Source organism: Danio rerio, chromosome 4, assembly GCF_052040795.2.
Source record: "Danio rerio strain M-AB ecotype USA chromosome 4, GRCz13ab, whole genome shotgun sequence".
NCBI classification, from domain to species: domain Eukaryota; kingdom Metazoa; phylum Chordata; class Actinopteri; order Cypriniformes; family Danionidae; genus Danio; species Danio rerio.
In genome coordinates, this window is record NC_141024.2 from 29,932,081 (window position 1) to 29,947,500 (window position 15,420).

Below are 15,420 nucleotides of genomic sequence, written 5' to 3' on the forward strand. Positions count from 1 at the left end.
ATACAAATATATTTGTTTATATCGCTAAAATCAATAAATAACAAATTTCCAGACACAGTGAAAGTCTAAATGATCAACGCCCCTGTGGAATTTTAGTTATTTAAAAAATATTTTCCAAGTATTGCTTAAATAAAGAGATTTTTTTCATTAAAAAAAATAATTATATATATATATATATATATATATATATATATATATATATATATATATATATATATATATATATATATATATATATATATAAGGGCTAATAATATGGACCTTAATATTGTTTTACAAAAAAATTTAAATCTTTTTTTTTCCAGTCAAACTAAAAGAAATAAGACTTTCTCCAGAAGTCAATAACTATAAAATAGAAAATAAAGTAAAAAATTTCCTTGGTCTGTTAAACATAATTTGGAAAATATTTGAAAAATAATAACAAAATTCACAGGATTGTAAATCATTTTGGCTTTAATTGTAATTACAACAATATTTTAAAAAATCATAAACATACACTGTAAAAAATTTCCATACAATAGCAGTTTTTCGTATTTTGTTACTCTTGTTTTTATTCTACTTTTAATTATCTTTCCCCAGTTTATGTATGCTTTTAAATTGTATTAGGAGAACTTATTCTTTCTAACTATGAAAAGTTTGAAAATGTGGCTTTTATGAAAATTTTTTATAGGTTGGTGTTGTATATTACGCTATTACTTCTTTCACTATATATTACGTCTTGCACATTATATTATTTAAAACTACTAAAATGTCAATAAAAGTTACTTTGTTAAACTGTAGAGTTGAATTTGCAGCATCAAAAGTGGACAGAGAAGAGATTATTCATAAATAAACGAAAAGAACATCACAATATACAGAAACTGTTATTAGACAGATATTTTTACAGTGTAGTACACACAAACTTTTAAAGTATCTGCAGTTTCTCCCACCCCAAATGTCTATAAACTATTAGAGCATCTTTCCACAGTGCTTCATTTAAACCACAAAGCCGTCTGAGATGTTTTGCGCTTCAGCTGTGAGGCTCTGGATGTTGTTGGTTGGTGTCTTTATGGAGGCAGTTTGTGTTGCTTTGATCTTTCTGAAGAGCAAATTTTGTGGGTCCCAGACGAATGATCTTCCCACTGCCCAAACACTCGTCTCCTTTATACAACACAGCAAACTGCAAAATGAACACATTGAAGTCAGTTTAATTGACAAACCGCCATTATTGTTTCTGAAGAGCCAATCAGTAGTTTATAGTTTTCTTTAAAGTAAAAACACAAAGCTAAAATTTCAGCTGAAATGACTTATTTATAATTTATAAATAAATATATAAACATATAAACAGTGCTAGCTAAGTGAAGGATAAAGTACGACCCGGAGGTTTTTAATCGCAGAATAAAGAGCATTAAGAAGTCTGTTGTATAAGACTGGTTCAAACAAATCAGCACGCTCTATTGAGTTTGAGGTGCAACTTCATTAATATGCATGATGGCTTCGAAGACTGTTTTTACCTGTTACAGTGTTCAGATGGCAGAAAGACGCCACTTTGTGTTGCCAAAACAAGTGGAAGAATAAGAATTGTTTGGAGACATGGGTCATCAGTGTGGCATTTATAAATGTGCTTCAACGAAGGCTTTGTTTTCACTTCATGCTATGAGAGCGCAGCTGGACTCACGTGTGGATTACAGTGCATGCGACAGAAATATGTTTTAAGGAACATTTTTTTAGGTTTTTTAGGAACCTAAGAGCTTTTCACATCTGGATATGGTGAAATCCGGATTTGCCGCTCATCTCCTTTTAACAAAGTTGTCAGCTCCAGTTTGTGTTGATTGTCCTGTCTCTACAGATTTGGTAAGTAAGCGATCACTGTTCTTTGTTTATTCAGATGGCAGAGTTAATTTGTATCGTCAGCAGTACTCCTTCAGTTTTTAAAGACAGACCTTAGTCTAAATGATTTAGTTACTAAGTTTACAGTATGTTAATATCACTACAATATTATGGCCTGAAAGATCTGCTGTAAATGCTGCTCTCCGAGTGTAAACATATAAACACCTTAATCAAACTATTACCATCGTTTAGAATTTTCACTGCATTTTAATACAGGATAGTCTATAAACACACGGCTTTTTGACACTACCTACCAAGAGCATCTAATTTACTAAGAAATGCTAGTTTTTTTTTCACTCATTCGCCGTGCGGTATCAAACATTCCATTAAAACTAGGTATTAAAGTACCTGGCATCCAATATCTCGTTTGTCACAGGGGCCATGCATGAAATGTTCCTGAATGAAAGTGAAAGTGCCAAGCTGCAGTTAAAGTCGACAAATTAATAATTTGGCAAATAATTCGATTACTGATGTCAATGTAAACACAGTCACTGACTTTCTCTCCTGCGTCTGTGTTTGTGAAAATCAGAGCGTACCCAAACTGAAACTCCCATATTCATGCACTCCCATCTAAACAAAGCTAACTAGAGGTGTGAAAACACCCTGCTGAGATAGGGGGGTTTTGTGGCCCTTTACCGTTACACTAACCTGCGCATTATTCAGTCACAAGATAGCACTAAAAGTCAAAAACGCAAAGCTGACAGACACAAAACTGGCTCAATAAAGCATAGGCTACCTACCGGTATGCATTATCTGTTCACAACATGGCGACAAACAGCCAAAAACAGTACAAACAAAGCGCCATTACAGACAAGCAGATACACATTAATGTGGACGGTAAAAATAATTTGAAGTTCCAGGAATGACTAATCAGAAATGAGTATTCCATACAGCCGTGTAATACCATTTTATAAAATAAGTAATAGGAAAATCATTCGCTTGACTTAAATTTATTTAAATATCTTATGATTTTACTTAACTGTATATATATTATAATATACAAAATGATTTCAGATGTTTTCTTCAAAATTATTTAACGAAAGAAAGGTCAGATTAGTTCTAAGTGTAGTTTTCTTTACATACAGAAAAAGAAAGTGCATTTAACCCTTGTGTCAAAAAAGAAAGAAAAAAAGTTTCTCTAAGCCTAAAACATAAAGGTTTATTAATGCTTTACAATAAGGTTGTATTAGTTATTGTATGAATAAACAATGAACAATACATTTATAATCTTTGCTAATCTTAGTTAATGGTAATAAAGTTCTCCATTGTTAGATAATGTGCATTAATGTTAACAAGAATGAATTTGGATATTAATAATGCATCAGAAAATACTGAATTATCATTAATAAATGCTGTACAAGTATTGTTCTTTATTAATTCATGTTAGCAAACACATTAACTAATATTAACTAATGAAATCTTATTGTCAAGGTTGATCAAAATATCATATATAAATATTATTATAAATATAACCATCAGTTAGGACATTCATATTTTTTTATGAAGTGAATAATGTGGTATTTTATTAGTAAATGAAAAAGAACATTGAGTCTATAATAGACAAAAACATCCATGTCATAAAATATCATATATTAATATTTTGTTCTGCTTCAAATATAAAATTGTAAATAAAAAACGAACAAACAAAAAAACACAAGAAGGCTTTTCAAAAATGGCTTGGTAACTAAAACTAAAATTAAAATAAATGTTGACAAATACAAAAATTATAATAAAACAGCTAAATAAAAAATGTCAAATTAAAGAATTAAAAACGAGGCTGAATGTACACTGAAACTAGAAAGCTAATTTAACAAGGAGTTGATTAATCTAGTAAAAAGAATATTTCAGGCTCTAGTTTAAAAGTGGTAATGATTTATAAATGACTTGATTTTCCTGGATTACCTGTCCAGTTGCCATTCCTCTCATGGGCTCCTTCACCATCACCCACACTGACCCATCTAAATTCAGGGTTACAGTACATGGAGCTGAAAGAAAGGAGATGCTGACTTTAGAATGGTTCAAGACAGAGCCTCAAAACTTTTAATAATGCTGAAAGAGTAAAATTACAAATATGAATTTAACAGAACACGGATTAAATTATGGCAAATCATTTTACCAAATGGATGTCATGAGTGTTATTAATTTCAAATATTTTGAATTTAAATAAAACATCTGAAATCAGAATAAATAAGCTTTCCTATACTTCAATATAAATATTAATATATCGGAACACTTATTTAATATGCAAAAAAGTCTTAACAACTGAATTTGATTCATTTAACTGAATTAAATAGTATCAAATTCAATAAAACCATAATGAAAATTATGAAAAGACAAACAAAAAACTAAGCAAGGAAGCAAACAACAAACTATAAATGACATTAAATAGCCAGTTTTGTTAAAAAAATATAAAACTATTAAACAAGAAAAGAACAAAGTAGAAAATCTAAAATATACTTGTTATATTACTATAATTCAACCCTATATAACATAAAATAATAATTAATATAAGAGTAAAAAAGTAATATATTAGAACACATACAAAAACGTTAGGAATTTAATTTAACTTCACTGATTTGATTAGTATAAAATGCACTAAAACACTAATAAAAATGACAAACATCAAACTAAATGAAAATGAAAATTCTGTTAAGGGCCATTTGTAAAGTTCATGGCGCTGAGCGTTAAATAAAAATAAAACTATTAAAACTCAAAATGAAAAAGTAAAAAAAAAAAAAATTAAATTGTTATAAAAATAAAAAAATATAAATTGAAACTTTAAATTAATAACTTGGCACTTATTTAATATATATAACAGGCTTAAAAAGTCTTGACATTTTTAAATTAAAAACTAAAAAATTAGTATGAAATTCACAAACAATAATAAAAATGATTAAAAGATAAATATCAAACTTACAAACTATAAGCTAAATTAATATCAAAATACTATAAAGAGACAGTCTTGTAAAATATAAATAAAACTAATAAAATCTAAATCCTAACAATTAATATAAAGGTATAGGAGCACTTATTTAATTTTGAAAAAAAGACTTGGACTACCAGCCAAAAGTTTGGGGTCAGTGCGATATTTAAATGTTTTATTTTATTTTATTTTTTAATCATTTATTCCAATGATTTTAAAGATGAATTTTTAGCTTCATTACTCCAGTCTTCAGTCACATGATCCTTCAGAAATCACTCTAATATTAATAATAATAATAATAATTATATTATTATTAATAATGTAACAGTAATAAAAGCATTAATGACTGGAGTAAAAGGTTCTTTGGGAAATACATACAATAAGAAAGCAGTTTAACTTTTTTTTTTTACATTTAAAAAATCCGTCTTGATGAACAGAATAAAGTTCCTAAAAAAAAAGAACAAGAAAAAAAACTGACTCCAAACTTTTGACTGGTAGTCCAAATTTAAGAAACTATCATTTAATAAATCCATCTTGATGAACAGAATAAAGTTCCAAAAAAAAAAAAAGAAGAAAAAAAAACTGACTCCAAACTTTTGACTGGTAGTGCAAATTTAAGAAACTATCATTTAATTGAATTGAATAAACAGTAATAAAAAGACAAACAAACTAAAATTCAATAAAAAAAATATTAATAATGAACAATACATACATAAGTGCTAAAACAACACAGCAATACATGATTTATAACATTATGGGCTAAAATAATAATAATTTATTTAAAAAGTGACTTACTTAAAGGCATGCGGTTGTTAAAACAGAAGTGACAATCCATCATCTGAGTGTGAACGAGTTCAGCAGGTGGCTCTTCTGCAATCCAGTGGAAACGGTCCGTCTGTAATGTGTCTCGAAACAGTGCCGGGTGAAATGTGCTCGGACACTAAAAAAGTAGGCGAAATTTTACTAACCAAAATAAGTTAAATTAATAACTTCGTCCAAACTGCGTATAACTCACCACAAAGACATCGGCAGTAGTAACATCTTTATCCACAACAAACCAAGCGTCTGCCCGCCCTCCTATTCTAGCCCTCTGCCCCAGTGTTAATGTGAACCACCCTGTGAAACATACAGTAAACTGTGTGTAAACATACAATAAAATCAGTCATACTTTCTAACAATAAATGAAGACTTAAATAGATATTCACCTTTATGCTTTCCCATGATTTTCCCATCTTCAATCGAGACGAAATTTCCAGGTCTTGGTTCTAAGTACTGTAATAAATAACATACAGAATAGGAAAATAATAATATTAGAACTATTTATATACACAGTTGAAGTCAGAATTATTAGACCCTTTTATTTTTTTATTTATTTTTTTATTTCCCAAATGATGTTTAACAGAGCTAAGAAATTTTCACAGTGTGTCTGATAATATTTTTTCTTCTGGAGAAAGTCTTTTTTGTCTTATTTAGGCTAGGGTAAAAGCAGTTTTAAAAAAAAAATTAAGGTCAGAATTATTAGCCCCTTTAAGCAATATGTTTTTCGATAGTCTACAGAGCAAACCATCGTTATACAATAACTTGCCTAATTACCCCAACCTGCCTACTTAACCTAATTAACCTAGTTAAGCCTTTAAATGTCACTTTAAGCTGTATAGAAGTGTCTTGAAAAATACAAAAAAAATTATATTTACTGTCATCATGGCAAAGATAAAATAAATCATAAAACTAAAACGTTTAAAAAATCATTAAAACGTCATTAAAACTATTATGTTTAGAAATGTGTTGAAAAAAATCTTCTCTTCGTTAAACAGAAATTGGGGATATATATATATATACTATTTAAAGTATAAACTTACTGTTCGACATAAAACATGAATCTTGTAAGTCTGTTTGAATTTTGTGTTTTACAAATGAATAAAAAAGCTGAATGTTCTCAAATACAAATCTGCAGCGTTAATTCTGAGCCAAATGTTAAATTTCTTGCATTTTTGCTGAATTTTACAGACTAAAAAGAAGCTGAATGTCTATAAGCTTAATGAAGGGAAAAACTGTGGTTTAGTTTTTTATATAATATTAAAGTAGTTGAGCTTGAATATTCCTATTGGTTCATTTAATAGTCACTATGAAGTCATCAATGCATAATTTAGCTAAGATTTTGAAAATAAATTAAAAGAAACAAAATGTGTGGGATGATTTGCATGAAAAGCTACTTTTAAAAAAATGAAAAAAATATGGGACAAAACCCGTCCCGTATTGATTTAAAACAGGACACACAATTTAAATCCAAATGCGGGACGATTCCGTATTTTAAGGGATGGGTGACAACCCTAACTTTAACTCATGAACATTTTATTCATGTCCTTATTCGTGTTTTATTCATGAGTAAGGACTGGTGAGAGTTTTATGGAATTTAATAACGCACGCCAAATGGAAAGAAAAAAACCTTTCGCATTCCGCAACGTGTGTGTGTGCGCGGATTACTGACAGCCGGACAATTTGTCGGAAAATTTGGCGAAAGGTCCTAAAGACTGCTGTGTTTGCTTCAAAAATGCCACTAATATCTTCATACTCCACGTCTTAAAGGTGGAGTAGGTGATTGTCTTCAGAAGCATTTTTTTTTTTGTTGTGCTGGTTAAAAGTCTCTTCACAGTCTAATAGTACTGTTTTAAGTAAATGATCAAAATGTATTTATATGTATTTTATTTTATTTTTTGGGTAAGGCATAAAGCAAAAAAAGGTTCATCCAATTAAATAGAGTCGGGCCGACATCTCTCATAATTCCGATAAGTAGCCCAATTTGTCAGTCAGCAAATGCAGATTTGAACAACTGTGCAGCCGTTTGTACGCAGCTCTGTCTACACCTGCGCGTTATCAATATTAGAGTTACCTTTGCACGCTGTAGAAAGGATGACACCATGTCTGAAGAATTTCTCTTAGACAGGTAATGTTCTGTTTTAAAACAGTTTTAGCTTCATGCAAAGCTAATGTAATGTTAGATATTGTTGTTACAAATGGGTTAATATCTTCACAGTAGTGTTGTTCAGCCACTAAAATCTTCAGATGAAAGATTGATAAGGCTATTTTCAGTTTGAACTTCATTTATTTTCATCACCAATTATCACAGTAGACAAGTTTCTCAAGCAGTTTCTGATGCATTTTGTAAAGAGGAGATGAGCCCCTGGTCTAATGCACCCCCTGGCTTGACAAACCCGCTCTCAAAGAAGGTAGCACACATATTCTGAATGCCTTCGGCAGAATTCAAATGAGCCATTTCAATCTAGATTAATTGCAAGATTAATCTAGATTAAAAAAAAAATGAATCTATGCCCACCTATGCCCATACATACAACAGTTCTATCTGGTTCTTGATTCTGATAGGCAGATACCCATGCAATATTTTGCTAGTAACATGACACAAAGGCCTCTTCACCCTTCACTGTGTATTACTCCACCCACAAACAGCCAGCAACAAGCAGAGACGCTACAGTTTGACAAATATTACTGTTATGAGACAACAAAATGAACTTTTGAGGCTTTTTTTAGTCGAGAATATAGTTGTTTAGATTGCAACTATGCAGTTTATTTGTAAGAATAGTGTCTATTTTAAAACATTTACAATTTCTGAGAGAGCTCGTATGTGGCCAAAGACGGTTGGCGTTGTCGATCCAGAAGATGGAGCCTTTGTTTAGTGTTTTCTTTATCGCGAATAAAAAGATGAAAAACGGAAGCGTTGCGGTTTTTAAGGTGGACCGGTTAGACTCAATAAGAAGCTGGTTTCAGCCTCATCCCTCCTTATCGCAAATACAACAGCAGTCTGGTAGTGATTGCTCTGGGGTTTTTTTTCGAGGTTAATTATTGTGTTATTGTAACAGTCGCTTAAATGTCCACTTTAAATGTCCATTTCTGTGGTTGTTTTACCTTTTAGATGTACGCACGCATTTAGGGGAGCTCAGTTCAGTTCTGGCGAGCTCTGAGAAGTGTGTGATGGTCACGCTACCACTGTATCATTCTTTTATTTCAATAAAGTAACTTTTATTTTGCGATAGATGTTTGAGTGTCTTTTTCTTTTCCTTATATATATATATATATATATATATATATATATATATATATATATATATATATATAGTGCTGTCAATCGATTAAAAAAAATTAACTAATTAATCGCACCTTTTTAAAAAAATTAATCGTGATTAATCGCGATTAATTGCATTTAAAATACTGAAACTTGTAATTTTAGCTATTTAAATGTAAAATTAATGTAAACGCAAGACAAAAAATATTTAAATTCAAAATATAATTGTTTAATAGAATTTTTGTAATAGAACTTGTAACACAGATTTCTTCATGTAAACAACATACCCACAATAAACCATCAAGATCCTGGCTTGACAGCCATATTTATTACAGAAATTAAAACACAGGCATGTTAATGACATTTAAATTTCGAAACAATCAATGCCAATAAAGAAAACATTGATTTCCATGTTGGATTCTAAGTGGACTGCAAAAAAATGCCAAAATACAGGAATTGCAGATATGGAAAATGAAAAATTATATTAATAAACTATATAATACAAACTGTTGCACTCATTCTAAAGTTTTATTGCTGTGAGTTGAGAACAATAATTATAGAGTAAAAACAATTTTGCTTAATCCTCCTTTACATTTATCCAGTTGCTAAGACTAGGAGTATCCCGCAAGTGCACAGAGACTCCCAAATGCCCGCAAATGAATGATAATTCCTTGCAAACCGGTCGTTAAATACATTGCACACCCCTCTCGCCCCTACTCAGATACGTCGCTCACTCCACCCCAAACACCCCTCAACAGGCCTGACACAGACACACAGACAGACACACACAATGCGCTGCAGACGTTTTGGCCCCAACCGCCTTCCATACTGGAGCGACTACCCTCAGATTCAACACGCATGATCACGTTCATCAAATTTGCTAAGCGTCCTAAACTAAGCGTCCTAAAGTATTACTGTATTTCACAAGGATTCTGACACAACAACGCGAAGCATACGCTTTCGTTGCGTTTAATGAGGAAAAATGCTAAACTTGGAGGGCGCATGCTGAACGGCAGAGTAATGCCCTGTCTTTGACAGCTCGCGACTTCACCAGATGTTCTGAGTACATTTACATAAGACACCAATACTCCGATTTTAATATGATTAAGATTATACTCTTATTAAAATTCTACCGTGTAGCCTTAAAAGGAACCTTACCTTAAAGGAACACCGAGTCACGAAATGCGGAGGATTTTCTTTCTGTTCGCCATGCGGTATCAACTTACAACAGATGTCGAAAGTTAAAAATGAAACACCCGAAATTGCATGAAACTCTGGATAACCTGTGATGCAACTAATTGTTTTATACTGGAACTTGCCTTCAAAAAGTGCTTCCTTGGTCTTATCCACATTTATTGCATGTTGAACACACGTCCACCACAACAGTAAAAAAAACCTGAACTGCGTTAATTGCGTATATTTTTTTTAACCTGTTAATTATTTAAAATTAATTGCATGCGTTAACGTGTTAATTTTGACAGCGCTAATATATATATATATATATATATATATATATATATATATATATATATATATATATATATATACATATATATATATATATACACACACAAATCTATCATATCATCTGCAGGAACCCTGAATAATAAAAGTTAATTTAACATTTCTTATAGTTTTCATAGCAAAAAAAAGACAAGTTTGTACCATATATAAGGAAAATACCAGATGCATACAACTTTAAGCTGAATCAAACAACATACCTCCAGGATAAAGTTCTCAAAATCTCTTTTTCCAATGAAACAGATTCCCATGCTCTTTCAGGAGAGAAAAAAATGAAAATGTTATTAACTGCAATAATATCATATTTTAGTTTTAAAACATATAAAACTAGTGCTGTGGTGAAAAAAAAACGTTTAAGAACTCGATTCTGCAGTTTTCAAACTGCATCGCTAATATTCTCTCTAATATTCGCTCAGCTTTCAACAGCAGATGGCGCTCAAGGGTAGTTTTAAAATGTAGACTGCGCTCTAAACTCATTTTTAACAGCAGATGTCGCTCTAGGCTAGTTTTAACAGCAGATGTCACTAGGCTCATTTTTTAAACAGCAGACGAAACTCTAGGCTAGGTTTTAACAGTAGATAGTGCTCTAGACTGTTTTGTAACAGTAGATGGTGCTCTAAGCTATAGTTTTAAACAGTAGATATCACTCTGGGTTAATTTTTAAACAGTAGACGACACTCTAGGCTAGTTTTTAACAGCAGAAGGTGCTCTAGGCTAGTTTTTAACAAACAGAAGGTGCTCTAGGCTAGTTTTTAACAGTAGATAGTGCTCTAGACTAGTTTTTAACATCAGGTGACACTCTAGGCAAGTTTTTAACAGCAGAAGGTGCTCTAGGCTAGTTTTTAACAGCAGACAACACTCTAGGCTAGTTTTTAACAGCAGAAGGTGCTCTAGGCTAGTTTTTAACAGTAGATAGTGCTCTAGACAAGTCTTTAACAGAAGGTGACACTCTAGGCTAGTTTTTAACAGCAGACAACACTCTAGGCTAGTTTTTAACAGCAGAAGGTGCTCTAGGCTAGTTTTTAACAGTAGATAGTGCTCTAGACAAGTCTTTAACAGAAGGTGACACTCTAGGCTAGTTTTTAACAGCAGACAACACTCTAGGCTAGTTTTAAACAGCAGAAGGTGGTCTAGGCTAGTCTTTAAAAGCAGATGCCGCTCTAGGCTAGATTTAACATCAGACGGTGGTTTAGGCTAGTGTTTAAGAGCAGACAGCGGTCTAGGCTAGTTTTTCTAAACATACACTCAAATGCTCATGAGGACGTACGCTTCGTTGTTTGGCTAATTTCAGTAAATTTGCTTTACATGATTAATGTAAACACAGCTCAAAATGAACACTGTTATAATTCGCTTAATCCTCTCTAAACTTTATTACTGATTACTTTAGGTTCAAGTGGTATTTGTAAGAAATTGGTTTCAAGCATGGTTGTTGGTTAAGCATACAGCGCCATCTGCTGTTAATTTTAGAATTGATTGATTTCATGAACGATTTCAGCCAAAGTCTACATAAAACACTTGCTTATCAATTAATCAGCAAATTAAGTTACATTTAAAACACAGACCACTGAGATAAATCCTGCATACAACATCTAAAAACATGCTATTTATTCAGTTTGTACCTCTTTTTTCTTAAGAACATGCTGAAAGCCGGCCTCAGCTGCAATCTTCTTCACATACCCTTTGGTTAGTCCAGCCAGGGGAAATAATGTGTGTCGCAAAGCATCCTGGGAGATCTGACTTAAGAAGAACGTCTGGTCCTTCAACAGATCAGCACCTTGATAAAGCCGCACAGCTAATGAGATGGAGAAGAGTAAGAAGAGTCAAATGAATTCTGAAACAAAACCCTAATAGAAATTAACAAAAAAATGTGTGTGTGTGTGTGTATATATATATATATATATATATATATATATATATATATATATATATATATATATATATATATATAAAATTTTAATTTCACAAAAATTGTCAGCTAATGCCCATTTCCATAATTCACACTAAAAATCTAAGAAAATAATGAGAAATTTTATTCTGAATAGGGAAAAGGCAGAATTGTAAGCACGTCATGACAGAAGTTACATTTGTTTGTATCTAACAATTATTTTATCAATGAATGAATGAATAAATAATATTTAAGGTAATGATTAAAAATAGTTCTTAAAAATGTATAATAAAGTTATTAATTAACAATAATAGCTTTTATTTAAAAGGTTTACCTATAGTAAGATTTTACAGCAACATTTTCATGACAGTTATTTATTTATATACAAAAACTTAACTCGTGTCATGATATGTGCTTCAAAATCTAACTTTTCACAATTCAAAATTTAACTCCTTATTATTTTTTCTTTATTATTTTGAGTAGGGAAAAGTCAGAATTTTAAGTATGTATCGTGACAAAACTTTTAATTATATAACAATTATTTTACCCATTAATTACTAATAAATTTTGTGTCTGGTCATGACTTTTGTTAATGTAACCCTTTCAACTATTTTTTTAAAGGCTAAATACGCATGATAAATCTAAATATAAACAAAATTACACTGTAAATATCTCATTATAGGTTTAATTGTTTTTATTTTTAACATTTTTTAACAATATATTATTATTGTATTTACTTCTATTAATTATGATTATTATTGTTGCCTTTAGATTTTGAGATTAAATACGACCTGGGAATTCAAGCGAGCGACCAACCGATCGACCTAATAAACGAACGAACGAACGAACTAATGAATGAACTAACTAACTAATGCATACATACATAAACATTATTTAGATATACATTTGTTTTGATGGTCATAAATCCGCAATGCATCTCTGGTCTACACAGTTTCAGTCACACAAATCATATGGGCAGGCGTCTTCACGCTGACTTACGCTTTCTAATTTCAAACCGGTCCCTGAAGAGGCTTTTGGGAGCTTCAGTAAGTTTCTGTTGGAAAACCTCCTCATCCTCCTGGGATGTCCGGGCATAGTGGCCCGTTGCCATGGCATCAGCCCCTGTTGCCAAACAAGACAATGATGTAAGTATGGCAGCTACAGCAGCAACAACAAAGAACTGTGTCCCATTTTTTAGCACTGTCAACATGAAAAGATGAATAAAAGTGTTAATTCTGATTTCTTAAATTGTTCTTAAAATGTATATTTACATTTAGATTGCATTTTATATATGTATTTATGTATTTTTATTATACTGTGCGCTTGCATGTGTGTTCAATAGATGAGAAATGATCAATGGTGAAGTCATTTGTTTCATACGAAAGCATGTTAAATTCATGTAAAGTGTCATGTTTACTACTAAAGTTTTCTATAATGTTTCAAAGTACTTATTAGAAACTAATACATCAAACATACAGGTTGACAGACAGACTGTTCAAAAAAATAAAAAAAACATCCTTATTCTGACCTTTACTTATTAAAATATACAAAAAATAAGTGATCACACAAAACCTTGAAGTGCTGCTATAAATCCTTCTTAACTTACCTAAAGTATTAACAGCATACTGATAGAAGTGTTTAAACTTGATGTGTTTGTTACAGATTATGTCTGGATTAGGTGTTCTCCCTCTCTCATATTCCCAAAGAAGATTGCTGCAAAAAACAAGCGAAGAGAACATGAACAAACTGTACACAACACTTGTAATGTAATCAACTAGTGCAGTAGCATTTACCTAAATACTTCATGCCAGTATTCTTTCACATATGAGACTTCGTGAAAAGGGATATCCAGCATCTTACACACTTTATAAGCATCTTCGCAGTCTCTGTCTGATGAACAGAGCCCTTTCTCTTCCTGTGAGTCCCAGTTCTTCATGAACACACCGGTTACATGATAACCTGATGCCAGAAATATAATACACATTTCATTATCGCACTGCATGATGATATTAGATTGGGAAAAAAAAACAAAGTGTCTGTTTGTCTGCATACAGAAAATTACATCCACTGCTAAACTAATTATAAATAAATACATACATATTATTTTATTTAAATTATAATTGGGCAGTGGGTAACAGATTGCCTCACAGCCAGAAGATCGCTGGTTCGAGCCTCGGCTGGGTTAGTTGCCATTTCTGTGTGGAGTTTGCATGTTCTACCCGTGTCGCATGTTTATGCACAGCCCAATGGCAGCCCATATACCCATATGCGGGAAAGGCATATAATTTTCAACACAAAAAGGCATTATCAACACAAACCACAGCAAATCTGAAGTCTCAAACTCAAACTCTCTAGTGCCACCACTTGTCCAAAGTTTTACTTTTGTTTTTTGTTTCAACTTTTAAACCGAATGGGCTACAATCAAAATTCTTATTTTTCCTCTGATTCCCTGTCTCAGTTTGGCAAAAACCGGTTTGATTGAACTCATTCTAGGTTATTTATCTGATTTTCACCAAAACTAAATCACATGATCTACTGTTATAGAAGTTATATAATTCAAGTTGATTAGATGAACAGTTTTCGTTAAATTAAATTATATTAAATTTATTTTATTTATGATATATTTATTTATTTTATTTATTTAATGTGTTTTAGTTTAAGCTTATTCTACTCAAAAAGGCTGCATTAATTTGATAAAAACACAGTAAAACAGTAAATTGTGAAATGGTGTTAGAATATTAAATAATTAATATTAACTAATAACTGATATTGAATATTGTTCTTAAATGTAATTTAAAATGTAATTAATTCTGGTGGTTTAAAGCTGAATTTTAAGCCTGACTATTCTTCAGTGTCACATATGACAAATGTTTTCCAAATATTCCTTGCCCCCCTCAAAAGAAACCTTTATTATTATTATTTTGATATTGTTAAAAAGAAGAAGGTTAACGTTATCCTTATGATTATTATTTTAGCTTATTAATATTGTTATTACACTGTTACTGTTGTTGTTGTTGTCAGTTTCCATTTTAAAGTACTATTAAAATGTATCTTCTTTGATTCATCACAATAAATTGTACAAAAGTAAAACACAAATATAATAAAATATAAATATAAATATAAACACAAATATAAATAAAAGAT

The 15,420-nt window shown here is 31.2% G+C and overlaps 1 protein-coding gene across 5 annotated transcripts in view; it reads right to left on the reverse strand.

Moving 5' to 3' along the window:
• Positions 1-537: 537 nt before the first annotated feature.
• trmu (tRNA 5-methylaminomethyl-2-thiouridylate methyltransferase) overlaps positions 538-15,420 on the reverse strand; it is a 15,960-nt gene continuing 1,077 nt past the window's right edge. Inside the window, 10 exon segments of one of the 5 annotated variants that reach the window (NM_001020599.1) lie at positions 538-1,159; positions 3,772-3,854; positions 5,588-5,732; positions 5,808-5,908; positions 5,998-6,064; positions 10,592-10,645; positions 12,011-12,183; positions 13,276-13,398; positions 13,883-13,989; positions 14,070-14,235. In NM_001020599.1, coding sequence (NP_001018435.1) covers positions 1,010-1,159; positions 3,772-3,854; positions 5,588-5,732; positions 5,808-5,908; positions 5,998-6,064; positions 10,592-10,645; positions 12,011-12,183; positions 13,276-13,398; positions 13,883-13,989; positions 14,070-14,235 — 1,169 coding nt within the window. In that variant the 3' untranslated portion in view covers positions 538-1,009. 5 annotated transcript variants of the gene reach the window in all.